We start from the raw sequence: 27,518 nt of genomic DNA on the forward strand, positions 1-27,518 counted from the left end.
AGCAGTGTGTGCGTGTGTGTGCGTGCAGGCATGTGTGCACTACTTGGTTCAGCCTGAAGCGTTGTCTTCGTCCGCCTTACCGGTGTGAATTTACCCCTCACGCATCTTTTCTCCAGGAAGAGTTCTTGCTGCGGGAGGAGCGAGCAGGGAGGCGGCAGTCGTGAGCTTGCTCGTGCACGGTGACACCAGAGTCCCTGCCGATGCATCAGTCGGCTTCCGGCGTCCTCCATTTCTTCCGCACACCTTCCTCGGCTTCTTGAGTTCTGTCTGGAAGTTCTCACTCCCTTTGTTGCTAAGGAGCCTTCGGCTCATTCTGCCATCATTGCCGCTCTTCCTGAAACACTCCGCTTTGTGGAGTCGTGTATTTCTGCAACGAGAGCTCGTTCCAAAGCTCTACTCTTCGCACTGCGAGATCTTGCATTCCTTTTCTCAGGGGTTTTTTATCAGAGGGTAAACAAGGGTCGTGTTCCCATTGTTTCCGTCCTGTGTGGCCGGCATCTTATTACTCAGTTTGGATTGGAAATGGTCTCTATTCTGATTATTAGCGAAGAGTTCTGAGCAAGAGACAGCCTCATCTGCCTCCTCTTACCTCTCACCTTTCCTGCACATAACCTGCCACCCGGCCCGCGGGACAAACCACTTAGCCAGAACTTCCATTTCGCTTTGTGAAAAGTGAGTGAAATCTTTCCGAGGACGCGGAGGCCTCCAGTGTGAGGTCGCCGTTCTCCGAGCTCTGCGCGCTGCTGTGTCCGGGCTCTGCTTCTGCTGCTAACACTGGGCTCATTCTGGTATTTTCTGTCTAGATTTGCCCAAATTCAGACTTTGTCTTCTCTTTACTCAGTGTAGTTTCATCGTGGGTTTTCTCTCCGCGTGTGTTATAAATCATTCCTTGAAAAATGTGTAGTAGTTAAAATCTCGTGAGAGTCCCGCAGACCCTAGCTCTTCCCTGGTCCCGGACTTAGGAGAGTCCCGCCCGCTCTGGTGCGGTTTCCTCACACCGAGGTTACACCCTTCAGCTGGGCGGCGCTTCCAGAGAGACCACAGTTTTTGTTTTTGTTTTTTTTTTTAAAGATTTATTTATTTATTTGACATGGAGAGGGGGAGAGAGAGAGAGAGAGAGAGAGAGATAGATCACAAGTAGGCAGAGAGGCAGGCAGAGAGAGGGGGAAGCAGGCTCGATGCGGGGCTCGATCCCAGGACCCTGGGATCATGACCTGAGCCGAAGGCAGAGGCTTTAACCCACTGAGCCACCCAGGCGCCCGAGAGACCACAGTTTTGTATGCGGTTCCTTGTCCTTCACCCAGGGACAACGTCCCTGACAACCTCCTCTAACTGCTCCCGACACTGTGTGGTGCCCTTAGCTGCCGCGGGCAGACGTCATTGTCATTTGCGGCTCACCCATCTTCCCAGGTACAGTGTCCTTCCTCCTCCCTCCCCTCCCTGCCCTCCCCTCCCTTCCTCCCTCCCTCCCTCCCCTCCCTGCCCTCCCCTTCCTTTCTTCCTCCCTCCCTCCCTCTCTCCAGTCCTTTCCTCCCTCCCTCCTTCCTTTCTGAAATACTGTTATTGTCTGGCAAATTTTACGAATTGCATGTATTTCTCTAAAGATATTTTAAAACTTCACACGCACTCTGTTGTTCAGTCACTGATACCTTTCACACTTTCTGGACAGTGTCCGGAAGAAAAGCGGAAAGCACTCGCCTGCGGGCACGGCAGTCGTGGCTCTGACCTCCCGGGCCAGTGGGAACCAGGCTCCTGCCGGACCCCTGGGCAGCGTCGCCGGAGCCCCCGCCCCCACCCCCCACTCCTTTCCCCGGTCAGGCTTCCGGAGGCTTCGGAAACAGGATTCACGCAGGTGGTGCTTCGTGCCGTTGTTTTCTTTCTCTCTCTCTGCCTGTTTAAGATTTTATTTATTTGAGCGAGAGGGGGAGGGAGAAGCAGGCTTCCTGCTGAGCAGGGGACCCAAGGTAGGACTCGACTCCAGGACTCCCGGACCAGGACCTGAGCCGAAGGCAGGCGCTTCACGGACTGAACCACCAGGCACCCTCTTACAGATGTTTTCTATTTTCTCTTGGTTGACTGATGGAGCTTTTTAATAAAGATCTTATTTATTTACCTACTTACTTATTTTGCTTTAATTATTTTAAGTTTTTGTTATTTATTTATTTTAGAGAGTGCGCAAGCACAGGCGAGGGGAGGAGGGTCCGAGGAGAGGGACAGCAGACTCCCCGCCGAGGGTGGAGCCCGTCTCAGGACGTTGACATCACCACTGGAGCCGCACCGAGTCGGATGCTCAGCGGATGGCGCCGCCCAGGTGCCCTCCACGGATGGGGCTTTCGGTAGTTCCGGAATGTTCTCAGCACCAGCCTGTCCACCCTGCCCCCTGCTGCGAGGTACGGGTTTCACTTTTGCAGTCTGGGGGCCCCAGGGCCCCCGCTCTCCGGGCTCTACCTCGACCTGTGCCTCAGCGCCCTGCTCGCCTTGGCTCATGCCGGGAACTTGTCTCCACCGCCGGGTGGCGGCCGCCCACCGGCTCCGCAGCTCAGTCTCTGCTCCCCCTGGATCTCACTGCAGGACGACTTGCCTTTCTGCTTACAGGGCTTTTGGGGGGAGGGGCAATCCTTGTCGGGGCTGGGGGCTCTGCCTGGACCAGGTTAGCCGTCCCCCACCCCCCCAGCTCCTTCCCGCAGGGAAAATCCACGCTGCTGCTGGGGCAGGAGCTAGACGGGAGCACGGGTGGGTCCACCCCCTTCTTTCCTGTTTTCTGAATATGTCCTCCATTTTGTCGTCTTTTATCTACTTTTGTGATTTGTCACTCCAAATCTGAAGTGCTAACAGTGTCCCCTGCTCAGCGATCTGAGCAGGGACCCCCACACTCCAGGCTCTCAAAGGCGGGAGGAGGGCTGAGACGGGGGGAAATATCCGTGACCTCTGAAGACAGAGCCGGGGCCTTTCCTGCGTCCAGAGAAAGAAAGAGGCCAGAGAAAGGCCTGGAAGGACGGATCTCTGTTCCTCAGGCCGGGGCACGTGGGGCGTGCTGTGGGCCCCTGGTGCTGGAGCGCGGTCTGGTGTCCGCACAGGCCCTCTTCATCCTAAGGACCATCATTGATGGAACGGAACGCGGAGCTGCTGTGTTTTCGGGGAATCTATATGGAGCGTTAACGAAAGGTGTCCTTGATGCCTGCTCTGGGTTTGGTCTGCGTGCGGCTGCGTGCAAGTCCGGAGGGCTCACGGAGCCTCCTCGACTGGGAACACCACCGGTGTGCTGGTTGGAAAGAGCAGAAGTGGGCCGCACTGGGTTTCTTGGGGCCCGTAGTCTGGGGACGTGTGCAGTGTGTCCGTGTGTGGTTAAAGGCCACTGGGGAGGTGGTAAGGTGGCGGGCGTTTCGGAACCGGACGGCGCGTCACAGGAAGAAACGCTCGTCTGTAAGGAACTAACCCATTCTGGCGGCTGAGCCCGGTGACATTCTCGTGGATGTCAGGGCCTGACACTGCCAGGCTACCATGGGGACTCCACCCTATGCTGTCAGTCAAGCCTCAGGGGCCATCCAGCCGGGGACCACATGCCAGGCCACGTCCCCGTGGATTCTCCACTGCCCTGTTTGTGCCTGGTCAGCGGGTGACAGTGAGCATGAAGGGCTGGCGGATACCCGAGGGGACAGGCCTGAAGTGGCAGACGTCGAGTCCATCTGCCTTTACTGACGGGCGCTCAGCCACTTGGCTGCTCCCAGACGGGGGGTGCGGGACTGGGGACCAGTGGGGCCTAGGCTCGGCCGCAGCTGGTCAGCCTGCCCGAGGGAACGTAGGAGCTCAGAGTGCACAGAAATACACCTCTGTCACACCCACTTCACGAGGCAGAGGCTGTGGCTGGGCCGGTGAAGAAAGGGGTGGGGGTGGCTGTGGGGAGGGTCCGCGGGGACGACCACCGCGGGCTTTGGAGCGGGCTCTGGAAGTCCAGTGGTCCTGCACTTTGCCACCCAAGTTCCGGAGTGAAGCCTCTGTCCAGTCTCCTTGCAGCTTCCTGAGATGAGGTGACAGCCACCTGGGGTCGGCCCAAAATGTCCCAACTCCTAGGACCAAGGTCACCTTCGTTTACGTTTCATTTTAGAAACGCCATTGGTTAGGCAGCTTCTGACAGGGCTCCTGGAGGAGTTGGTGGCTTTCAGTGGTACCTCCCACGTGGGGAAGAGCCTAGTGACGTGGTCTTCCCCGGCAGCGGTGACAGGGTGGCCCTGCCTCTCTGGGCACAGCTCCCACCATCTTGGCCCAATCCAGTCTTCAGGGCCACTTCTCCACGTCTCTCTCGGCTCCGTCTTCGCGCACTCTTCTCCGTGCGTCAAGTTTCCTTCCTTCCTTCCTTCCGTGTCTACACAGGGCCCAGCCGGATAATCCTGGACCATTTCCCTAGAGCAAGACCCTGAACTGAATCACACCTGCATTTTCAAAAATATTTTATTTTTATTTATCTTAGAAGATTTTATTTTTAAGTAACCTCTACACTCCCCGTGGGGCCCGAACGCACAACCTCAGAGCGGGGGTCGCTCGTTCCACCGACCGAATCAGCCAGGGACCCTGCTTTTTTTTTTTTTTTTTTTAAACAAGGTAACATTCCCAGGTCCTGGGGACGAGGATGATACCTTTGGGGACTATTTTCTGTCCCAGCACAGCCTGGCTGGCTCCTTCTGTTTGGGAGTACAGGAAGCCGTGGGACGGGGCAGCATCTCGGATGAGCCGTCCTCCCTGCGGCTTGACTGACGGATGGTTCTAGGCCGGCGAGTGCACCTCGGGTCCCAGATGGCTGGTGTTTAAAAGGACCAACAGCAAAGTCTTCAGTCATCGGCTGGCCTTACCGGAGACCTCTGTGGGGTGAGGTCCTGGACCAAGGGCACAAGACTGTACCCACATAGCGGGACTCTGCAGATAGTGTCTGGTGTGGGCGCTTCCCCTGACAGCCCTGACGGCCCCGAAACGGCCACGATGGCGACGATTGGCTTGAGTACGGCCGGATGAACAGGACCAGCAGCCCTGACTCCGGACGCTCCAGTGAGAGTCAGGAGGAAGCTGCACTCCAACCCCCAGGACGGAGCGAAGCCTCCGGGCCCCTGGAGCTCGGGGAGGAGGGGGCTGGGGGGGGGGACATCCACTTCTCCCTCCTCGCCCTGCCACAGCAGCCTTGCCTGGGGTTGCGCTTGTGTGTTTTTTTCTCCCCCTCCACATTCCTGATGCTTGTTTTCTGGGGATGCTCTGAGCAGCCACGACTCAGAGATCCCTAACATCAGCCTCGGAGATGGGAGGGGATTGAGAACGAGCCTGGGTTTTTCCTGCTCAGCGCACCGGGCTTGTCTGGACCTTAGTCTCAGGGAGCCTGGAGCTCTTCCATGATTTCTCTGAGACCTACCTGGTAGGAAGGAGGGCAGGCCACACCTTGGAGCGGGAAGCTGGCCAGCCAGGTGTGAGGCCCCAGGACCATCCTTTCTCACCCACTCATTCCCTTTTGGGGTGTCTCAGGTCTGCCGGAGTGGAGACGGGAGCGTGAGGGCCGCTGCGCCGCGGACAGAGCCCTGGGGCTCTGCAGTTGGTCGGCTCCACCCCGAGTCCGCCCGCAAGGGCGCTGGGCACACGGGGCCGGCTGGCTTCTCCCAAGTGTCCTCAGTGCCCCACCATCCCACCTGGCCGTGGGCTTCGCGCTCGCCCACCCACCAGCATCCATGTCCGGAGCACCTTCTGGAGGCCCCGGGGCTCCCCTCGGTCAGGGAACTCCGGAACTCCTGTTTCTTTATGGGTCAGCGGGCACCCCGTGAGTCCACCTCCCGGGACTGCGGGCTTCAGGTTAAGCCCGGAGCACCTGGCAAGTTACAGCGTGGGGACACTCGGCGGCAGGCAGCCCCGGCTCCCGCCCTAAGGGACACCCTGGGCCTGGTTCCCCAGAAGGGCGGCCCCTCGGCCTCACCCGGGACCAGGTTAGCCTCTGACACCTGCTGCTCCGGGCTCGGCCTGCCCCTCGGGAAGGGGAGCCCCCCCCCCGTCAGAATACGCGGCCGTGGAAGGACAGCGGGGGTCCCCTGGGGGCGCTCAGGCACGACCTGCGGGGCGCGGACGCCGCCCCGGTCCCCACGAGAGGGGGCCCCAGGGGAGGAGGGCTCCGGGCCGCGCGCAGACCTCGGCCAGAGGCAGGAGCGGGTCCTCCGCTCTCGGGGGCGCGCCGCGTCCACAGGGCCCCTTGCCCGGCGCAGGTGCGGACGCGCCCACGTGGGTCCCGGGCTCCGGAGGCGCGGCCTCGCCGGGGAGGTGCTTCCTGACCCCAGCCCGGGCGAGCGGGCGGAGCGACGTCGCCCGCGCGCCCCCGACGTCCGACCCCTCCCCGGCTGTCCGCTGCGCTCTAGGACCCGGCGCCCGGGCGGGCGGGGCTCCGCATTGTGACGCCGCGCGGAGGCGGGGCTGCGGCGCTGGGACGGACAGACGGACGGAGGACGCAGGACAGACCGGGCGGGGCCGGCGCGGGCGCGGCCGCCGCGGGTAAGGATCGGGCTCCGGGTCCGCGGGCCGCGCGTGGACGCGGACGCAGCGGGAGGGCCGCCCGCCCCGGGGTCGCCGCTCGGGGATCGGCGCGGGCGGCGGGTCCCGGGACGGAGCCCCCCGGCCCGAGCGCGCGGCCCCCGCCCCCGTCCCCGCCCCCGCCCGGCCGCGCGTCCCGCCGGCCTCCCTTCCTCCGAGCGCGCTCGCCCCGGCCTCGGCGTGCTCGCCCCGGCCCGAGCGCGCCCCGCCCCGCCCCGGCCGAGCCCCCCCCCCCGCCCCGGGCCCGCGCGCCCCGCCGTGCGCCCGGCGCCTCTGTTCCCCCGCGGGGGTCGGCTCGCGCGCGGAGGGCTCGCGGGGGCTCGGGCGTGGGCGGGGGTGCCCCGGCCGTGAGCCCCCGCGGTGCCCGGGCTCGCAGTTCTCACCTCTTCTCTCCCGCCAGGCTCGGATGGCGGAGGGTCGCCGGGGCAGCAGCCGCGATGTGGGGGTGACCGGCCGCGCGCCATCCGGGAGCCCGTGAGAGCAGAGGGGCCCTGGGCCGGGCGGACTTCCGTCGGCGGGCGGGGCGGCGCAGGTGTTCGGGATGGGAGCGGAAGGCTTGGACTGGCTTTTGGTCCCCTTGCACCAGCTGGTTTCCTGGGGGGCAGCCGGGGCCATGGTCTTCGGAGGGGTCGTGCCCTATATCCCGCAGTACAGGGACATCCGGAGGACTCAGAACGCTGAGGGCTTCTCCACCTACGTGTGTCTGGTGCTCCTGGTGGCTAATATTTTACGGATCCTCTTCTGGTAAGTTGGGGCTTTCTGCGGGCTGCTTCCAGGGAGACGGCTTTCTCTTTGGGGGTTCTGGGGTGCGGTGGGGGTGGTGGCAGGAGCTGGCCGGTCGCATGCGATCGTTTCCAGGAGAAATGGGGGACTGGAGTGGAGAGTCTCAGCCTTCGTTTTCATCTCGTGGCGCTCGCAGCTGGTGAGAGATGTCCCCCCGGACGGCTGGGTGCTGGGCGAGGTCCTTGCACTCGGTTCCTCCCCTCAGGATTGCATGGGGGCAGGAGCGAGGAAAGAGGGAACGAAGAAGAAGCTGAGACTGACCGAAAGTGACGAGCTGGGGGAAGGGCCTCCCGCGGCCCCAGAGCCCCTCAGGAGGGATCGTTGGAGCCCTGCGGGGAAGAGCTCAGGGGCTGGGCGCGGGGAGGGCCGTCCCCTCAGCCTTGTCTGGTGTGTGTCGTGTTGGTCGTTCTGGTAGGAAGGGCGACTTTCTGGATGCCCCTTGACAGACTGTGTTTTCCTTGCCCGTCCCAGTGCCGCTTGCTCTTACTGTCGGTCGCGTTCTGGCGAGGAAGTGTGAGGTTGATTTTAACAGTTGCTAAAGCCAGGCGTGTCTGGGAGGGGGCAGTTTTAGAGGAGATGAAATGGTGTCTCATGACCACCTTTTTTTCCTTTAAAGAGAGGAAGAGGGGGCAGTTGGAGAAGGGGCAGAGGGACAGGAGACTATTAAGCAGGCTGCTTGACCGGCGCAGAGCCCGGTATGGGGCTTGATCTCGTGACCTGAGTGCCGTCAGGTGCTTAACAGACAGAGCCACCCAGGTGCCCCATTACAGCCTCGTTCTAAGACGGAAGAGGTCTGGAACTTTCTTCTTGACTGTCCACACAGATAGTAAGACAGGTTGCTCAGCCTGCCCGGGAGGACGGCTGAGTGCGGAGGTGGGACAAGGGCTCCAGGCGACTGGGGTCTGGAGCTCTGCTTCGGGTTCCTCCCGAAACAACGTGGTTGTTTGCTTTTTTTTTTTTTTTTTTAAGATTTTATTTATCTGACAGACAGAACATAAGTAGGCAGAGAGGACAGCAGAGGGAGAGGGGGAAGCAGGCTCTCAGCTGAGCAGGGAGCCCGACGTGGGGCTCGATCCCAGGACCCTGGGATCATGACCCGAGCTGAAGGCGGCCGCTTAACTGACTGAGCCACCCAGGTGCCTCCTGCAAATTCATTTTTAAGTCAACTTTATGGAGGTATGATTTACATTAAATAAAACTGCCCATCATAAGTTCACAGTTCGACGAGTTTTGACAACGTCCCCCTCCCATCATCATCACAACCCAGATAGGAGTTTTCTGAGTCCAGAGGTGTGCTCTCTCCTCTGTGTTCCATCCAGGATGGGGCCATCCAGTGGTGCCAGGCCCCAGGCTACCTTTGATTTATTTTCACTGTGTGTTAGTTTTGCCCTTGTCTGGGGCTTTTACAAGGTGAGCCAGGAAGTCAGCCCCTACCGGGAGAATTTGCCACATCCCCAGGTGTGTCTCTGGGTTAGGAGGCTACTTTGGAAGGAGGGCTCATGGGTGCTTATTTGTTCCTTTGGCACAAGTTGAAAACGCACATTTTGAAGATTCCTCCTTTTTCTTCAGTTGGGGGCAGAGATCACTTGCTTCACGGTGACATGTGGCTTCTTTTTCTAAAATGGCTTTAGGGGGCACCTGGGTGGCTCAGTGGGTTAAGCCTCTGCCTTCGGCTCAGGTCATGATCTCAGGGTCCTGGGATCGAGCCCCGCATCGGGCTCTCTGCTCAGCGGGGAGCTTGCTTCCCCCCCCTCTCTCTCTGCCTGCCTCTCTGTCTACTTGTGATCTCTGTCTGTCAAATAAACAAATAAAATCTTAAAAAAAATAAAAAAATAAAATGGCTTTAATCAAGTCTGAGGTTGAACAGAAGCAGGTCCTGAAATATAATTGTATCTGACACCATTGTTAATCCCGAGTGCACTGGAGGGTCATTCAGGGGTCTCCCAGGCTCAGGTTGTGGAACAAGTTTTCTCTTGCACTGGGGGGGGGGGTGCCTGACATTGGCTTTTGCCCGATGGGGAGAAAGATCAGTCGAGAGATCTCTTCCTAGTATGCTTCTCCTTCGCAATTGCAAAAAGAGGATAGAATAGCTAATGTACGTCCAAATAGCTGGTTTAGAGAAGTCAGAAATTACACGAATTTCTCGAGTGCCAAGTCTCAGGGCTTCTGGGTTTAACTGGCATTTGGGCTGGGAGTCCTGTCCCCACTCCAGGGCCTGAGACTTTGGGAAGCAGAGTCTGGAGCTCTCCTAATGGGGCACTGGGCTTCTCAACCGTGGGCTTCTAAACTTCATCCGCTGGCAAGTCTGTTTCTATCCATCCAACTGGTCCTTTCCCAGAGTCAGCACCCTGCGCTGTCCTGGGTCACCGGAGTGGTTCTGTGGTGACATTGGAACACACAGGGCTGCCCTCAGCCCACATGGCAGGAGGCTGCAGCAGTGTGCGGGGCAGAAGCAAGGCTGGCCGAGGGCACTGGTCCCTCCTCCAGAGCGTCTCTGGCCTAGGGGTGTGCTTTTCCTGCATTTCACGTAGGACAGTCCTTGCGTTCACAGTGAAGCCCGGCAGACGGGCTGAGCTCTGTCCAGGACGGGGAGTCGTGTGGGCTTCTCTGCCCACCAAGTCCGAGGCCCCACTCCTCAGAGGGGGGTGCGCATCCTCCCTTGTATTTCTTCTCCGGAGCCTCTGAAGCCCCCACTCCTGGGTCCTCCAGCCTTCTTGGGTTAGCAGCAGCCCGTGCGTTAGCAGGTGTTGGAGGGTTTCCTGCGTTCCAGACCCTGGTCCGGATGCCGTGGGGTTTGCACGTTAGCAGAAGTGCCTTGTACACAACATGGGTTGTGGCAGGCTCTGGGGGAGACGGAAGCTGTGTCTGTACCAGACCAGGGCTGGACTTGGTGTTTCCCAAAGCCGGCTGAGACCACAGTCCTTGAACTCTGGTCTGGGAAGACCCCTGCGGATTTGTGGTGTGAGGGTTGTGAGTGGCTTGCAGTTGTGCGGCAGAGGTGGACTGAGCTGGGTAAACCCTGGGTTTTCTTTTTTTTCATTTTCTTTTTTAAACGTTTTTATTTTAAGATTTTATTTATTTATTTGACAGAGAGAGAGAGAGAGATCACAAGCAGGCAGAGAAGCAGGCAAAGACAGAGAGGGAAACAGTCTCCCCGCCGAGCAGAGAGCCTGATGTGGGGCTCGATCCCCGGACCCTGAGATCATGACCTGAGCCGAAGGCAGAGGCTTTAACCTGCTGAGCCACTCAGGTGCCCCAACACTGGGTTTTCTAAAACTTGTGGAACTCTAGTGCCTTCCTTTTTTTTTTTTTTTAATTTTAAAACTTTTTTTTTTTTTTGAGAATTTGAGAGAGAGCATGAGTGCAGAGGGGGAGAGAGAAGCAGACTCCCTCCAAGCTGAGTTCCCCCTCTGATGTGGGACTCAATCCCGGGACCCCGAGATCTTGATCTGAGCCAAAGGCAGATGCTTAACGGACTGAGCCACCCAGGTGCCCTCTCTAGCACCTTTATTTCTTACAATTCTTATCATCCTTTTGCAGAACTAGCGTTCAGCAGGTTATATTCTATGAAATGCTTATGGATAGTATTTTGACTCAGAAGAGTGGCGTCAGGAGAAGCCAGGCGAAGGGCTAAATGATGCCTCATGACTGATGTTTGCAGACTTGTGATTCTGTAGAGAGGGGCAGAAGGAGGCGCAGGAGGCCAGGGTGCAGGGCCGGTGTCACAGGACCTTCCAGCCCGAGCCTTCTGTGTTCACAGGGCTGGTTCCCAAGCTCCCTTCCTATTGGGTGAAAACACTGTAACAGAGATGGTAATGTGTTAGATGTTTAAGAACATTGTATCAGAGATGCAGTGACATTGTATCAGAAATAAGGGAACACTAGAGAGGGGGCAACACCCTGTCAGAGATGTAATAAGACTGTATTACATACGGTAACATTGTATCAGAGACACAGCGAGTGTTGTGACCACAGTAGATACGGTAACATTGTATCAGACACAGCCAGCCTCATACCTCAGTCGTGCTCACATTGTATCAGATGTGGCCCTGTTGGGCACACAGTAACATTCAGCTAAGGGTGTAGCAGTCAGTGTGACACAGGGAAGGAGATAGACAACTTCTTTCTACTGGAGCTTTTCTGCTACTTGGAAGACATGAGGTGTCCCGCGTAGAAACTTTTGCTCAGACTTGGTGAAACCTTGTCTCTTCTCTGAAGTGTGTATCTTCCTAGGGGGAAAGACAAACCCTTCAGACTGGCTTATCTGAGCAGCACACCCTTCACTCATCGGGTGGGCTGGCCCATCATCTGCCCTAAGAAGAAGTTGTGCCAACACACATTCTCAGGCAGGAGAGGACAAAGTGCTGACATCTCTGTCAGTTTAGTTCTTAGTTTTAAAGGAAGAAAAAGCTTAACCAATTTGATAAGTAAAAAATGGTATCTTTCTATTTTAATTAGCCTCTAAAAGTTACTAATGACATTGAACCTCATTTCATATTTACTTTGTCTTTTGCATATTGCTCGTCAAAAGTTGTGCTTTTTAAAATTTTGTGTCTTGCTTACCCTGTCTTTCCAAAATCAGTTAAATATTCACTTCTGCTCCCTCTCACTTCACTTTAGATGGTTTTGTTTTTATTGTAAATACTGAGTTCATCTGGAGTCCGTTTTTGGTGTAGGGTTTAAGGGAAAGTGCAAACCTTGATTTCTTTGCCCACAGTTTTTCTAGTCGTTGTTTCTGTTGAGAATTTAAAAAATAAAAGTGGCCTTTCTCACATAATGCCCCAAATTGCACATCTTCAGCCTCATAACTGGCAGTTAGCTTGGTGTGAGGAGCCCCAGAATACCCTGCTTTACTGGGGTTCTTCCCGCCTGCTCCGGAAGGAAGCATTTCCTGTCTCCCTAGGCTGACATTGGACTTTTGCTGTCCCCTTGTCTGACCTTCACCTATAGAGGAGGTGACCCTTGGGGCCAGCTGGGTAACCAGCGGGATCCAGTTCCTAGAAAGGACTAGAAATGTTCTTAATGGCCTTTGGGGTAATAGCTTCCCTTTACGGAAGAGACGAGGCCCAGAGGTCCAGGTTCGAGGGCTGTGGAACCAGCCTGGAGCGGAGTCTGTGGTTCCTGCGGTCTGTGCCACTGGCTTTGAAAGCTCCAGGGCCCATCGGCCGTTTCTTTCCTTTTTTTTTTTTTTTTAAAGATTTTATTTATTTGACAGACAGAGATCACAAGTAGGCAGAGAGGCAGACAGAGAGGGAAAGGAGGAAGCAGGCTCCCCGCCGAGCAGGGAGCCCGATGCGGGGCTCGATCCCGGGACCCTGATATCGTGACCCGAGCCGAAGGCAGAGGCTTTAACCCGCTGAGCCCCCCGGCACCCCTCCATCGGCCCTTTCTTGCTGCACCTTCTCTTCCCTCAGGTCTGCTCATCAGCCCCTTCTTGCTCCGACCATTTAGCATTTCAGCTCCTCTCCTGAAGGAGGGGTCCAGACGAAGCAGCAGGATCCCAGGTGAGCCCAGGTGACATTTCCTGGGGAGGCAGGAGTAATCTCGTGGTGATGGAGTTGTCCTACCTGTGTCCTGGTTCCCCTGGGGCCCAAGGGGTGCAGGCCTGAGGTTTTGTGACCCCAGACTGCTCTGTCCTTCGCTCCGAGGACACGGGCCAGGCCTTAACCTCAGAAACCGTGCAGAGTGCTGGTGCTGGAACTGGTGTCATGGTTCCCCACTTCCCAGGGACTGTGTGGCTATTCCTGGTGGCTGGACCTCCTGCAGGCTGGTGGCCTGCTCTCCGCTGCTGGGCCAACTCACGCTGACCGGGCAGACCCTGGGCCGAGGCGTCCTCTCCGGAGAGGTGCGCGGGTTGGCTAGGACACCGGCAGGGCGGTGCGTGCCCCAGACTCGATCTTCGAGAAGCTGCCTCGTGCTGGAGCAGGGGCCAGAGTCAGTGTCTCTGTGCGAAGGAGCCGCCTATTTTCTCGACCGCGTAGGGAGATTTTCTTGCTGCGTCGGCGCACCTCTCATAGGCGTGCTCCTCGGCCGGGAGAGCTAATCTTGGCCTTCGAGACAGGCCGAGAGCTGAGTTTTTGTCTTGATTTCTCATTGGTTTGGTGTTGGCAGGTGTGGGGGAGCCCAGGCCCGTGCCCCGCCGGGAGCTCTGACCCAGCTCTGTGTCGTGGGGGCGCCCCTGCCAGGCTTCAGTGGTCAGCTCTCTGCGGGGAGCACGGTGTTGGCTCAGGCCAGAGCGAGGGAGAGGGCGGTGGAGAGGGGGCGGGCGGTTCTCTCCGCATCTTCTTTTCACGATCAGCTGGGAAATCAGGCTGCCGTGAGGGTCTCTTGACTCAAAGGGTTGACAGCGGTTCAAGTTTTGGAGCTGCCCTCAGGCCATGATGCAGCCAGACCTAGCGGGATTCCTGCTCCCTGATAGCTGGGCTGGAATTGGGGTTGGGGCTTCAAGGACTGCCCTGTCCAGGCCTGGCCTTAGAGATGGGCCTGGGTCAACACTGATCCTCGTGGCCACGGCAGAGACCCCCTAGCCGGTGCACGGAGGGCGGCGCTGCTGTTCTCCGCCCCTGGGGTTTGGGGTCTGCTGACGGGCCCAGCTCGTGCTGGTTACTAGATCGAGGGTCTCACCTCCACGAGCTTATGGCTCAGCTGGTGACACTCCACCACCAGGAAGACATCGGCAGGAAGGGCATGAGAGCCGGGCAGCCTGGGGGGTTAGAGGAGAGTGGGCAGCGAAGCCTGGATGGGGGGAGTCAGGGCCTCAGGTGAGGAGTGGGAGGTTGTGCCCTCAGCTGCCTCCTCCTCTTCTCTGGTGGGCGCGACGGGGGGTTCCCTGGTCCGCCACTGCTCTGGCCTTCCGGCCCCACTCAGCCCAGGCAGGAGGCAGGACTTCCTGCCGTTCCTGGACTCTGGTGGGAGTCTTCCCAGGGAATCAGGTGCTCTAGAAACTGGGCTTCATGGGAGGCTGGGGCCTCTGTCCGCGGGACGTCTGGCCGTGGTGAGGGAACCCGGGAGGCCCGTCCCACCCTCATCGTGGGTCCCAGGGAGGGGAGCGTGGCAGCCCTTTCCGTCGTTCTGAGAGGTGCCCCTGCAGAGGGGGCGTCTTGGTCCCCGGTCCTGCCGTCCCTGAGTGCTCCTAGCCCCTGCCCACCCTGCTGTGTCTCCCCGAGGAGCCTGGAGGCCCAGGGGTTCGGGCCTGCGGCTGTGACGCATGTGCGAGTCCGTCTGGGGCTGCTCGGGAGGTGGCCACGGGGGCTGTGGCGGGGGCCCGGGCAGGGAGAGGCGGTGAGGCCCCTGGTGCCCGGGGGCCCTCCTGACACCGTGGTCTCTTTCCCTCCCCAGGTTTGGAAGGCACTTTGAGTCGCCGCTTCTCTGGCAGAGCATAGTCATGATCTTGACCATGTTACTGATGTTGAAGCTCTGCACCGAAGTCCGCGTCACAAATGAGCTGAACGTAAAGCGCCGTTTCTTTGCAGGTTGGTGATCTGATCTGCGGCTTTGGGAACAAAGCACTCGGTCAACAAGCAGAACTCACCCCGTGTGCGCGGGCGAGGCAGGGGCCACTCCGTGTTGCCGGAGCCGTGCGCGGTTCACCCCGGGCTCGGCGACGCGTGCCCGACGTCCGTGTTTCCCGTGTGCCGCATGTTCCCTTAACACGGGGTCGTTCCTTCCCTGGAAGGTGGGCAAGTTATGAAGTAATCTTGACGTGTTCCTCTGCACCGTGGCTGGTACCTGAGGGTTCTGATTGGGGTAGGACATACGCTTCGGTCTCTTCTCTGGCACGGTCGGCTCAGAGGGGGATTTGCCCCACGGCGGTTTTTCCTGCGTGTGGTGCCGGCGCCTCCCACATGCCCGTTCGGTTACCGTGTAGCTGCGGCTCGGCGCTAACACTGGGAGCTTCTCGTGCCTGGTAACCGTTCACCTGACGTCCCGCTCCCGTGGGGCCGGCGGGGGGGTCACCTGGAGCGGACCCGCGGGGTCTGCGCGTCGGGCAGGACGAATGACACGCTCAGCCCACGCTGCTTCGTGACTTTGTGGCTCAGAAAATAGAAAATACTTCTTGTTTTTGCCTTTTCCTTTGAAAAAGCTCCTTCTGGGCTGATGTTCTGTGTGTGAACATCTGGAAGCGTTGTCAGTGCTTTACTGCTGGTTTTCTTCCAGTTACTAGATGGGAGGCAGCTCTCGTTTGACTTTGTCTGAAGCGCGTGTTTCATCTCAGCTGTTGCTTAGCGAAGTGTTTTTGCGGGACTGTTCGGCTCCTGGGGACTTGAGGTCCTGCTGCTGTTTTGTCCTGATGGTTACTTTCTCTCCATCAGAGCAGATCCTTTCCCCTGGTAGCTTCTGTTTTTAGCGATGAAGGTTTGCCAGTTTCAGTCTTTAAATAGGTCAGCCTCCAGCGCTGCCGGGCGGCCCGGACCGGTTCGTGTCACTCAGGAGGCCCCCACGGTCTGCTTCTGTTGCGGCTTTGTTCTCTCTCCCCCATTAACTTCTCTGCAATCTGTTCTCGGCTCTCACTGTTCACAGCTGAGGCTGTGCTCGTAGTACTGTGGGTCCTGCCTAAGAGCAGGGCTTCTCGGGCCACGCAGCCCTTAGGGGGTGAGGGGCTGGCCCGGCTCCCCTCCCCCCCATCTGCGAACCTCGCCTTCAGTATGGCCCCGGGTCTGCGCCCACCCCTGTGGGGAGAGGGTGGGGGGTGGTCAGTAGTGTGTCCGCTCCCCCAGGGAAGGACGAAAGGCAGGAGAAGACGCTTGGGCCCCACAGTTGCTCAGTGTTCCCGTCTCACTCTGAAACGTGAGACCAGGTTTCATGATCTTGTTGGAAATAGTGCGAGGCTGTGATGGGTGGCGCGCCAGATACAGCAGGGGCGCGGGCCTCCAGGCCATGGAGGAGTCCTAGAGTCACCCTTCTGTGCCCTGCTTGAAAGACAGGCTGTTGGCTGCCCGCACCCGCTGTCTCGCTTCCTGGAGTCACCGGCAGGTGGCCAGAGGCACAGGTGCGGCTGAGGGCAGGGGCAGACCTCGGGAGCAGGGAGTGGGGCCTCTTCCCACGGCCCTTTGGCGCCGCAGTTCTCTGTCGTTCTGTCTTGACTGCTAGTGTTGTGTGTAAATTCTTCCACAAGGACTGTCTTTAATTCTGGTTGATTAGAAGGGATCGAGTTAAAGTAGTGAATCCCAGCTTCCAGGGATAGGGCTACAGTGTGAACTTTAACAAGAGGCCTCTCTGGGATGAGCGGATGAACGGAGCCCACGCACGTCCACACCTGGGAGCCTGTGAGGGGCCATGTCAGGTGGTGTGGGGGCTGCAGGGGTGATGAGCGCTGAGGCCTCCCCGGGGGTTGCCCTGGACTGCCTGGGCGGGCCTGATGTCGGCAGAGGCCCTTAGAGTAGAAGAGAAGAGAGGACAGGGCCAGGGGGGACTTGAGGAAGAAGTGGTTCCGGCTCTGGCCGTGGGGGAGGGGCAGGAGCGGAAAGTACCTCGGAGGCTGGCAGGGCAGGGACACGGGGAGCTCAGCCTCAGGGACACACGGCAGGAAGGGAGAGCAGCAGACACAAACCCAAACACATCAAAATAACATTAAATTTGAACGAATTAAACAGCTCAAATCAAAGGGCATCATTGCCAGGACGAATTTTTTGTGAGTTCTGCTACCTGCTGTCCAAGGGAACCGCACTTCAGATTCAAAGATGCAAGTGAGTTAAAGGTGGAAGAACGGAGGGGCCCCTGGCGTCGTCTGCCTTCGGCTGAGGTCGTGACCCCCGGGGTCCCGGGGTCCAGCCCGCATCAGGCCCCCTGCTCTGTGGGGAGTCTGCTTCTCCCTCTGCTCCTCCCCCAACCTCACCGCTCTGGTGGGCTTTGACCTCGCCTCTCGGAACAGCAGGCCCCCCCCCCCCCGGCCCGTCCCTGCCCGGCCGGCCCCCTCGCTGCAGTTCCGCGCTGGCAGAGGACGGACCGTGTCTCCTGAGCCCTGGGCTCCTCGCGGGGCGGTGGGGGGCAGACAGCCTCAGGTGGAGAGCCCATCCCCAAACTCCGCATGGGAGAGCACAGCAGGATGTGTGGGAGGGTTAGTGCGGTCCGTCTCTAATTCTTGAATCCGTGAGATTTATGTGTTTTTGTGTCTCCTCTGAGATACCCAGCACACTCCTAAGGGAAACTTTTTAATGACGCGTGGTTTTCTCTCCTGTCCTCTCCCGAAGGGGGAAGGTGGGGGACGGAAGCACCGACCAGTTCAGGCTGGAAGTGCTAAGGTCCCCTGACCGCGGTGCCGGGGGCCTCCCCTTGGAAGGCAGGCGGCCCTCACTTCCTGGCGGTTTTCTGCTGGGGCGTTGGGGTTGCCTGAGGAGGCTGCCGTGCACACCTCAAGTATTTCAGGAAGGAGATCTTTAATAGCCCTGTTTCAGCGTTCTCAGAGGATAGAAAGCCTAAACAAATAATAACAACTTAAATGTTTTATACCTGTGTTTTATAGAGGTTTTTAATTTTGAAGGTACTGGTTCATCTTGGAAGTTAAGATTAAAAAAAGAAATGGAATCAAAAGAGAAAAAGCAGGTTACTTACACAATTAAATATGTAATTTGCTGTCTGGTCAGAAGGAGCTGTACATGCTCGTAGTCGACATTTTGGGGGAGGAGAGAGGAGTATGAAGTGAAAGCCAGTAGCTTCCCATCCAGCCACCCAGAGGTGACATCTGTGGACTCTGGGACACTTCTGCAGTTTGTCTCCTGTCACAGAATTGGGAGTATTTCAAAATGAGGCTCACATTTTTAAAAATGTCTCCTTCCCCTGGGGGCTCCTTCTGTGGCCTTGCTCAGACTCTGGTTGGGCTGGGGTGTGGGTCCTGGAGGTGGCTTTGGCCTCCGAGGGCGGCCAGACGCAGGCGTTTCAGGAAGACGTCTTCCGGAGACGCTCTGTTTACCCACCGCGGGAGTGGAGTTCCGGGTGTCTTCCGTGCCGTGTTTTTCCTTCTCACCTGTCATGTTTTATTTGGAGAACGTGAGACATCTTCAGACCCGGGGAGAGGTGTGGTCTCCCCGAGGCCCTGTTCTCGTCGCCCCCCTGCAGTTTTTGAAGGAAATTCCTGACATACCCTGTTTGTGAATAGTTCACAATGTATCTCTAAAAGAGAAGGACTTTAAAAAAATACTCTCATGCCATTATCAGCCATAAAAAATGAGTTCCTTAGTTATCTAGGACACAGTTGCCGTGCAAGTTTCCAGATGCCTCGTCCCTTCCTCATTTCGGGCTGATTTATCTCCTCGAGCTGGGGTCAGGTTACAGGCTGTGCGCTGTGATCAGCTGACGGTCTCTCTTTTTTTCTTTCTTTTCTTTTTTTTTTTTTTTTTTGAGATTATTTTGGTTTGTTAGAATGATTAAGCAGCAGAGGGGAAATAGGCTCCCCGCGGAGCAGGGAGCCCAATGTGGGGCTTGATCCCACAACCCCAGGATCATGACCTGAGCCGAAGTCAGACGCTTACCCAGCGGAGCTGCCCAGGCGCCCTCTGGTTGTGTCTCCTCTGCAGGCTCTCCCTCCCTCCCTCCTGTCCCTCCGTGTGGCCTGTGTGCCATTACAACAGGTGGCTCGGTCCGCGGGCTCGTGGGTGGTGCGACCCCACGCTTGGCCGGGGGCTGACGGCCCAGGAGTGTGCGGGGAACGCAGAGTCGAGAGCTAAGCCACATCCACGCGAGGACGAGGTTCCTGCTGCCGCAGGGGACGTCGAGCCGCCCTGCACGGACGCGGTCCCAGCCTGGCTGCTGCTGGCCACACCCGTGGTGGTTGATCACGTCTTCTTGTCTCTGGCGTGTCGTGTGGAAGGACGCTGGAAAGAGATCTTTGGGTCTAGGGGTCTGGTTTGGTTCTTTCTGTTTTTTGCCGACTGTCGTGTTCTTCTACAAGGACGCACGTATTGTCGGCTTGTCTCTTGTTGGAGGTCAGTGGTGGCCGGGTCAGTGGTGGAGATCAGTGGTCAGTGGTGGCAGGTGCCCAGTGCCTAACCCGTGGGCCGTGAGGCTGCAGAGCGCTGACCTTCTGTCCGTCTCTGCTCACCTGTTAGCTGGAGGGCTTCTCTGAAGAAACACTGTCCCCGTAAATGCCGTTCAGTTACCCAGTGGTGTGATTTATAAATGAAAGGCAGGTCATTGCTTTTCTTCTTTCTCTTTATTTGCCGGTTTTCAGAATTGGTTCCCCGGCGTCTTGAAACAGCGATCACGTTGTTTTTCTGTTCTGAGTGTGTGGGTTTCAAATCCCGCATTTGATGTGTTTCTCTGGATTTGCCATTATTAGATTTGGTGAAGGCCCGTTGACTCCTGTCTGCACTGGGAGCCTCTGCAGTTGGCTCCTGACCTTCTGGCCTGGACCAGGGTCCCTCGTGATCTTGTGACAAGATGCTCCAGGTGCTTGTCTTCTGTTTCGGCCGCAGGCCTAGAGCCGGCCATCGCTCCGGGGAGCCCGTGTGCTATGTGCGCGTAGCGTTCGGAGGTGCCCTCTGGCCCCGGGGACGGCGGTGGGACTGGGGGTGGTTCGGCTTTCTCAGCGGGTGGGCGGCTCTGTGGCAGATGGTGTGGTGAGACCTGCAGCCGACTCTGCCGAGCTTCCGTCTTGTCTCGCGTCTTGCACTGGCTTCTCAAGGACCCGGGAGCGAGAGAATGGCCGGACTCGCGTCCCCTCTGCTCGCGGTGCTCTCCGTAAGGAGCCCCCCGGAACGTTGTTTTCTTGGGGGTCCCAGGACGATACGGTCTCACCATCGATGACCTTGTTCAGAGTCGCTGGGAAGAGTGGCTCCTTAGGGATACGCACACAGCTGGCTTCTTGGTTCCTTTTTATTGAAGAAAGAACATCGTCTCTGGCTCAAAGTCAGGCGGTTGCCTTCATCTGACTTTGCCCCAGATCTCGGCACTCCAAGCTCCAGGATGGAATTGACTAGGGAAGTGGGTGGGGGAGGGTCACATAGCATCCTGAGAACGAAAGCTGAGGACCCCCCCCCACCAAGCCCCTGGAAGGTGTTTGTCTGTGAGCCATTCTGCATTTCTAAGGGTTAATCGGTGTCCTCCTTGGACATAGGTCACATGTCCTGTGTCTCCCCTGCCTACAGCCCTAACTGATGTCCGTCGCGTCTCCATTTTGCCTGGACCCCCCTGGTTCCCTGGTCTCCGGGTCATCCTGGCCCTGGAACCCTCGCCCTCATGGCCCCCACGCTCTGCTCCTCCCAACTGGTCTCTCCACGTGCCTCCCACAGTGGCTCTCACACCACGACGGGGACCTGAAGCCCCTGGAAACCACATGTGCCCTGGCTCGTGGCAGCTCCCAGCCTCCCCCCCCCGCCATCCCCTGGCTGTCCTCTGGCGCTCAGGACGGCCAGTTCTCCTATCTGAGCTCCTGGTGGAGTCTCTGTGGCTCGGGTCTCCTTCACTTTCTGTGTCCCTCCCTCCCTCCTTTCCTCTCAGCTTCTCACGTGCCTGGGGAGTCTGCTGGGACATGGTCATGTGGCCTCCTAACGTGGCCCACGCTTCCCTGCGACTCGGCAGCCAGGCTTCAGGGGGTGGGTCTGGGAGAGAACCCGGTGGGAGCTGTGTCTTTCTTGTCATCCGGTCTTGGGGCCCATGCAGCATCGTCTCTGCAGCCTGGAGTGGTCACAGTCCCCAGGAACCCAGGGGTGCATCCAGCGGGGAGCGGTGAGGCTCTGACATCACTGTGGGGGCGTTGCTGGGAGGCCTGGACCACGTGGGCAGCATGGACCATGGGTCCCTTCCTGGGCTCTCAGCTTCAGGACTGGCTCACCTCCAGTCTGTCCTGCGCAGGGATGTTTCTCTACTTTGTAGCCAGGAAACCTTAGGTGGCTTGACTCTGTCCTTGGGGTGAGTCTCCCCACCCTGACCCGAGACTCCCTACCAGCTGCTGCTTTTCCTTCCCCCGTGGTGCTGCCCAGAGAGCCGGATGGGCCATGTTCTCTCACTCCCGGGCCTCCGCCGGCCCCACGCTGCTCCCTGGCGTGCTTCCGGGCTCTGCTTGTCCGCTGGGCATGATGTGGCCTGAGTCGAGAGGGCAGATGGTGTGTGGGGGTCCGGCCCGCACCCAGAGCCAACTCAAGCAGTGTGTCCTATGTCCCCTTCGTCCCCTCCCCCTTGCACTTTGGAACCTGATCCTTAGAGGAAGTGTCAGTGAGTGGTGACATCGGTCTTAGGAGAGAAATAGAATCCCGAAGCTGCAGAACTCCAGCAGAGCCTGCGTGTTCAAGGGCAGGAGCTGCTGGAGCGGGAGCTGGGGAGGGAGTGGGTGCCGAAGTGAGGCCTGTGGCCGGTGCTGCTGGCCCCAGGGAGCCCTCGTGTGGGCCGTGCAGCCACTCCTTGTAAGCAGGGTCTGTGGGCATCTGCTGTCCCCACGCACGGAGCCAGTCTGGCATTTTCTCCCAGCCGTTTGCTTGCATTCTGTCCTTTTGTGGGTGGAGCCTCATTACTTGGGGTAGGGGGCAGGGAACTGGGCCCAGTGACTCTTCCCTCCGTCTTTCAGACTCCGTCCTGGGCTCCACCCTGCAGGGACTCTGGCTGTGTGTTCAAGGGCTGTGGGCTGCCATCCGGCAGCACGGTGTGGGGGCGTCTGCGGTGGGGCCGGGCTGCCGGAGGAGCGGGTTCCCCCAGCACGGAGTCATCTCGCGCTAAGTCAGGTGCGGCTGCCCTGACTCCTCCGGTTCCTCCCCGGCGGGACGGGACGCCGCACCGTCTCTGGGCCACACGCGTGTCAGGTGCGCGGGTTGAGCCGGCTCCCCATTCCCAGCGGGCGTTTCCGTGAGTGTGCTCCGGAAACAGCTTTCTGCAGCCGCTTTCTGAAGGGTGTGGCCCTGGGACACCCGCAGTAAAGCTCGCCTGTAGATGAGTGTTTAGGGGAAACAGAAGTAGCGTCTGCTTCCTCTTTCCCTCAGCCCGGCAGCCGTGCGGTGGCCTTTATGGCCCCTCTGACCTTACAAATGAAGTGAAAATGTGGTGACTTTTCATTTTTCGCCCAAGATTTCCTCCTCCTGCCCCAGGCCCTTCTACAGGAAGAGGGTAGGTTGGGGGTAAAGTAGTTCAGGAAGTAAATTTCCTAAAACACAGAAACCAAGATCTGTCCTTCTGTTCCAATGTCTTTTGTTTTTGTTTTTGTTTGTAAAGAAACACAGAGAGGGCTGGGAGCCGCAGCTGCCGACCAGTGTTCAAACCAGCCTGTTTCTGTCTCTTCCTCTTTTGTGTTTCTCTTTCTTTAACTGTAGCTGCAGATAATAAGGATGAAGAAATCAAGGTCCCCCCCAGGCGGTCACATCTGGGTACGTACCACCCCGCACAAGGCGCCCCCGGACCCTCTGCTTCGTTCATTCTGTGCCGCTCAGCCCTCACTGTCCTGCTGCTCTGTGTGTGATTCATCTTACTAAGGTGGCCATGTCTCCAGCGAACTAACCAACCCATAGCCCGCTATTTTTAAGCATGAACTAGTTCCTAGAAACCTGCCCATTTTGTGTGTGTGTGTGTGTGTGTGTGTGTGTGTGTGTGTGTGTTGGTGGGGGGGGGACAGATGATCAGAGTACACGTTTTGGAATGCCTTTGTTAAATTTGTTACAAAGTGTTCTATTATTTTTGATGCTATGGTACCTGGAATTGTTTTCTTAATTTCATTTTGGATTGTTCATTGCTATGTTGTAGAAATAAAATTGGTTTTCACATATTAATCTTGTATCCTGCAGCTTTGCTGGTCTCATTCTTTAGTTCTAATAGCTTTCTAGTGCATTCTTTAGGATTTCTCCCTGTAAGATTATGTCATCTGCAAGTAGAGGTAGTTTTACTTTTTCCTTTCCAATCTGAATGCTTTCTTTTTTTCTTGCCTAATTACCCTAGAATTAGGAATGGCCAGGAATGGTGGGCATGGGTATGCTTGTCTTGTGCCTGGTCTCAATGAGAAGTCATTCTGTCGCCATTGAGCCTGATGAAGCTGCGCAGTTTACACAGATGCCTCATGTAGATGAAGCAAGAAACTTTCTGTTCTGAATTTGTTGAGTGTTTTTTTTTTAATCATGAAACGATGTTGAAGTTTGTCTAATGCTTTTCTGTGTCTTTTGAGATGATCATGTGGTTTTGTCCTTTATTCTACATTGATTGATTTTTGTATGTTGAACCAACATAGCATTCTTGGGATAAATCCCATCTGATCGTGACATGTAATCCTTTCTATAAGTTGCTGGATTCTGTTTGCTAGTATTTTTTTTTTAAGATTATTTATTTATTTATTTGACAGCCAGAGATCACAAGTAGGCAGAGAGGGAGGCAGAGAGAGAGAGGGAAAGCAGGGCTCCCCACCGAGCAGAGAGCCCGATGCGGGGCTCGATCCCAGGACCCCTGGACCATGACCCGAGCCAAAGGCAGAGGCTTCACCCACTGAGCCACCCAGGCGCCCCTTTCCTTTTCTATTTTAAGTTCATGAAGGATTGGTGTCAATTCCTCATTAATTAAAAAAAATTTATTGAGGTGTCATTGACATATAACATCTGGTTCGAGGATGTAGTAAGTCTACTTAACGTCAGTCGTTGTACTCACTGTCATTAGTTTCCTTAGACTCCACGTGTACGTGCGACCGTACAGTACTTGTGTTTTTCGGACCTATTTCACTTAGCATGATGCCCTCAGGGTCCATCGTGTTGTCGCCAGTGGCAGGACTTGTTTCTTTTTCGTGCTGAAAGATAGTCCGCTGTGTATGTGCACCGCGTGTTCTCTGCCCGTTCATCGGCGGACGGGCTCTGGGCTCCTTCCAGATCTTGGCTATGGTAGATAATGCTGCTGTGAACACAGGGGTGCGCATATCTTTTTGAATTAGTCGTTTTGTTTTTTGGGGGGAAACACCCGGTACTGGAATTACTGGATCACGTGGTGATTCTACTTTTAACTTTTTTAGGACCCTCCGTGCTGTTTTCCACGGCGGCTGCACCCGTCCGCGTTCCCACCCGCGGTGCCCGAGAGGTCCTTTTCCTCCACATCCTCGCCAACGCTCGCTCTCTGTTGTCCTTTTTTTTTCTTTTTTAAAGATTTTATTTATTTATTTGACAGAGAGAGAGAGCGCACAAGCGGGCAGAGCAGCAGGCACAGGGAGGGAGAGGAGCAGGCTCTCTGCTGAGGAGGGAGCTCCATGCGGGGCTCCATCCCGGGACCCCGGAACCATGACCCGAGCCGAAGGCAGACGCTTAACCCACTGAGCCACCCGGGCGCCCCAGCTCTGTTATCTCTTTGATTAAAATAGTCACTTGTGTGCTTTGGTGGTTTTCTTTGCTGTGCAGAAGCTTTTTAGTTTGATGTGGTCCCACTTATTTATTTTTGCTTTTTTTCCTTTGCTTTTGGAGTTAGATCCAAAAACTCATCACCAAGGCCAATGTCATGGAGCTTACTGGTTATGTTCTTTTATGGGAGGCTTTTTTTTTTTTTTAATTGAAATATATTTGACATACAGCATTGTGGAAATTTAAGGTGTACATCATTTCACTTTGATACATTTATATATTGTAATATGATTGCCATCATAGTGGTGGTTATCATATTACATTGTTAAAATCTTCGTAGTGGTTAGAATAATTATGTTTTAGTCTCAGCAGGTGTGATGGTCATAGTACAGCGTTGTCTGTGTTCACCCCGCTGTGCTCTCAGTCACTGGGGCTTGTTTACTTCTCATCACAAGCTTATTGATTCTTTAAATGTTTGGTAGAATTATCCTGTGAGGCTCTCTGGGCCTGGACTTGTCTTTGTGGAAAGTTTTAAAATTACCAGGTCAGTCTCTTCTTACAAAGTCTCTTCAGACTTTCTGCTTCTTCCTGAGCTACTTTTCTTAGTGACTTTTACTTAGTTACTTAGTTACTTTTTTTAGTAACTCTTACTTAGTTACCTAGTTACTTTTCTTAGTGGCTTGGAATGTGTCCACTGAGTCTAATCTGCTGATGTGTATTTTTGTCTTATTTTTGTTTCTGGGCAGGTGGTTTCTCTTTCGTCCTTGACTTGAATAGCATGAGTCCCCTTCTCTCTTTCTCTCTTTTGGTTGTTCTGGCTAAAGGTTTGTCAATTTTGTTGATTTTTCCCCCCACAGAACCAAATTTTGGTTTTGTTGATTTTCTCTGTTGTGTTTCTATTCTCTCCTGTGTTTATTTTGATTCTAGTGTTTCCTTCTCTCCTGCTTACGGCTTTGGATTTAGTTTGCTTTTTCTAGTTTCCTAAGAGTGGAAGGTTAGATTATTGATTTGAGATACTTTTTTCTTTTTCAGTATAGCATGTATAATCATAAACTTTTTCTAATAAATGCTTTCAGTGAACCCTGAAAGTTTTGACATGTGGTGTTTTCATTTTCATTGGTCTTAAATACCTTTCTAACTTCCTTTGAGATTACTTCTTTGACCCGTTTTTTAATTTATATATGTTGTGTCATTTGCACATATTTGTGAAATCCCCAGATTTTCATCTGTAACTAATTTCTTTTTTCTTTTTTTTTTTTAAGATTTTATTTATTTATTTGACAGATCACAAGTAGGCAGATAGGCAGGCAGAGAGAGGAGGAAGCAGGTTCCCCACTGAGCAGAGAGCCCGATGCGGGGCTCGATCCCAGGACCCTGGGATCATGACCTGAGCCGAAGGCAGCAGCCTTAACCCACTGAGCCACCCAGGCGCCCCCATCTGTAACTGATTTCTAACTTAACCCATGTAGTTGGAGAAGAGACCTTATATCATTCTGATCATTTTAAGCTGAGGTTGGTTTCATGGGGTCGCAGAAGGTCTGTCCTGGAAATGTCCCACATGCATGACACCCTTTGCTGGGTGGGAGTGGGGAGGGACTGTCAGTTTCGTAGATTTCACGTCTTTCCTTCGCCCTTTCTGGTTACACCCATGACCGAGAGTGTATATTGAAATCTTCCACTATTTTTGAATTATTTGGTTTTCTTTTTCACTTCTGTCGGGTTTTGCCTCCTCTGTTTTGGAGGACTGTTGTTAGGCGTGTCTGTGTTTGTTTATATGTTTATACTTTTATCTGGCTGATGGATTGGCCCTTTATTATAAATTGTCCCCGATTTCTTTTTTTTTGTTTTAAAGTCTCTTTTTTTTTCTGATCTTAGTATAGCTGCTGCAGACCTCTTATGGTTGCTGTTGTTTGATGAAATTTTTTCCTTATTTCACTTTTTTTTAAAAAAGATTTTATTTGTTTATTTGAGAGAGAGAGAGAGAGGATACATCATACATGAGTGGAGCGAGGGCCGGAGGGAGAGGCAGAGGGAGAAGCAGGCCCCCCGCTGAGCAGGGAGCCCAACACGGGGCTCGATCCCAGGACCCTGAGGTCATGACCTGAGCGGGAGGCAGAGGCTCAACCAGCTGAGCCCCCCATTGGCGCCCCTCTGTTCTTTTACTTTAAACTTACTTGTATCTTTGAATCTAAAGTGTGTTTCCTGCGGACAGCATATAGTGGAACTTAGAAAAAATTCATTCTGGCAGTTACGCCCTTCGATTTGGGTTGTTTACTTCATTCGTGTTGAATATCATTTTGATGGGTTTGGGTGTGTGTCTGCCGCTCCCCCTCTCTGTTGTCCCCGTGCGTCTTCTCCTGCTTACTGCTTGCTTCTGGATTAAGCAGATGTTTCCCAGTATAATATATTAATTCTTGTAGTGATCTTTTATTTTTTTAAAAAAGATTTTATTTATTTATTTGAGAGAGAGAGCAAGTGAGAGAGCACAAGCAGGGGCAGGCGCAGAGGGAGAAGCAGACTCTCCACGGAGCACTGGGGTCCTGGGATCGAGCCCCGCGTCCGGCTCCCTGCTCCGCGGGGGGCCTGCTTCTCCCTCTGCTGCTTCCCCGGCTTGTGCTCTCTCTCTCTCTATCTCTGTCAAATAAATAAAATCTTTAAAAAAAAAATCTAGCGTTAAGCCTCTGTAGTGAAATTTTTTTTTTAAGATTTTATTTATTTATTTATTCGACAGACAGAGATCACAAGTAGGCAGAGAGGCAGACAGAGAGAGAGGAGGAAGCAGGCTCCCCGCTGAGCAGAGAGCCCGATGTGGGGCTCGATCCCAGGACCCTGGGATCATGACCTGAGCCGAAGGCAGACACTTAACCTACTGAGCCGCCCACATGCCCCTGTACTGATTTTCTGTATGATGAGACACTGTCATTATGCTCTCCTTTACTTCTTTATGATTTTCTTTGGTTC

General features: G+C 55.6%; 1 protein-coding gene across 2 annotated transcripts in view; it reads left to right on the plus strand.

Annotated features, from left to right (window-relative positions):
- Nucleotides 1–6,454: 6,454 nt before the first annotated feature.
- Nucleotides 6,455–27,518, plus strand: part of SLC66A2 (solute carrier family 66 member 2) — a 51,877-nt gene continuing 30,813 nt past the window's right edge. Inside the window, exons 1-4 of one of the 2 annotated variants that reach the window (XM_080820848.1) lie at nucleotides 6,455–6,513; nucleotides 6,953–7,296; nucleotides 14,674–14,807; nucleotides 22,569–22,622. In XM_080820848.1, coding sequence (XP_080676974.1) covers nucleotides 7,094–7,296; nucleotides 14,674–14,807; nucleotides 22,569–22,622 — 391 coding nt within the window. In that variant the 5' untranslated portion in view covers nucleotides 6,455–6,513; nucleotides 6,953–7,093. The remainder of the gene's footprint in view (nucleotides 6,514–6,952; nucleotides 7,297–14,673; nucleotides 14,808–22,568; nucleotides 22,623–27,518) is intronic. The other variant, XM_080820847.1, reaches the window with a different exon arrangement.

This window comes from Martes martes (assembly GCF_963455335.1).
Source record: "Martes martes genome assembly, chromosome: 13".
Lineage (NCBI taxonomy): Eukaryota > Metazoa > Chordata > Mammalia > Carnivora > Mustelidae > Martes > Martes martes.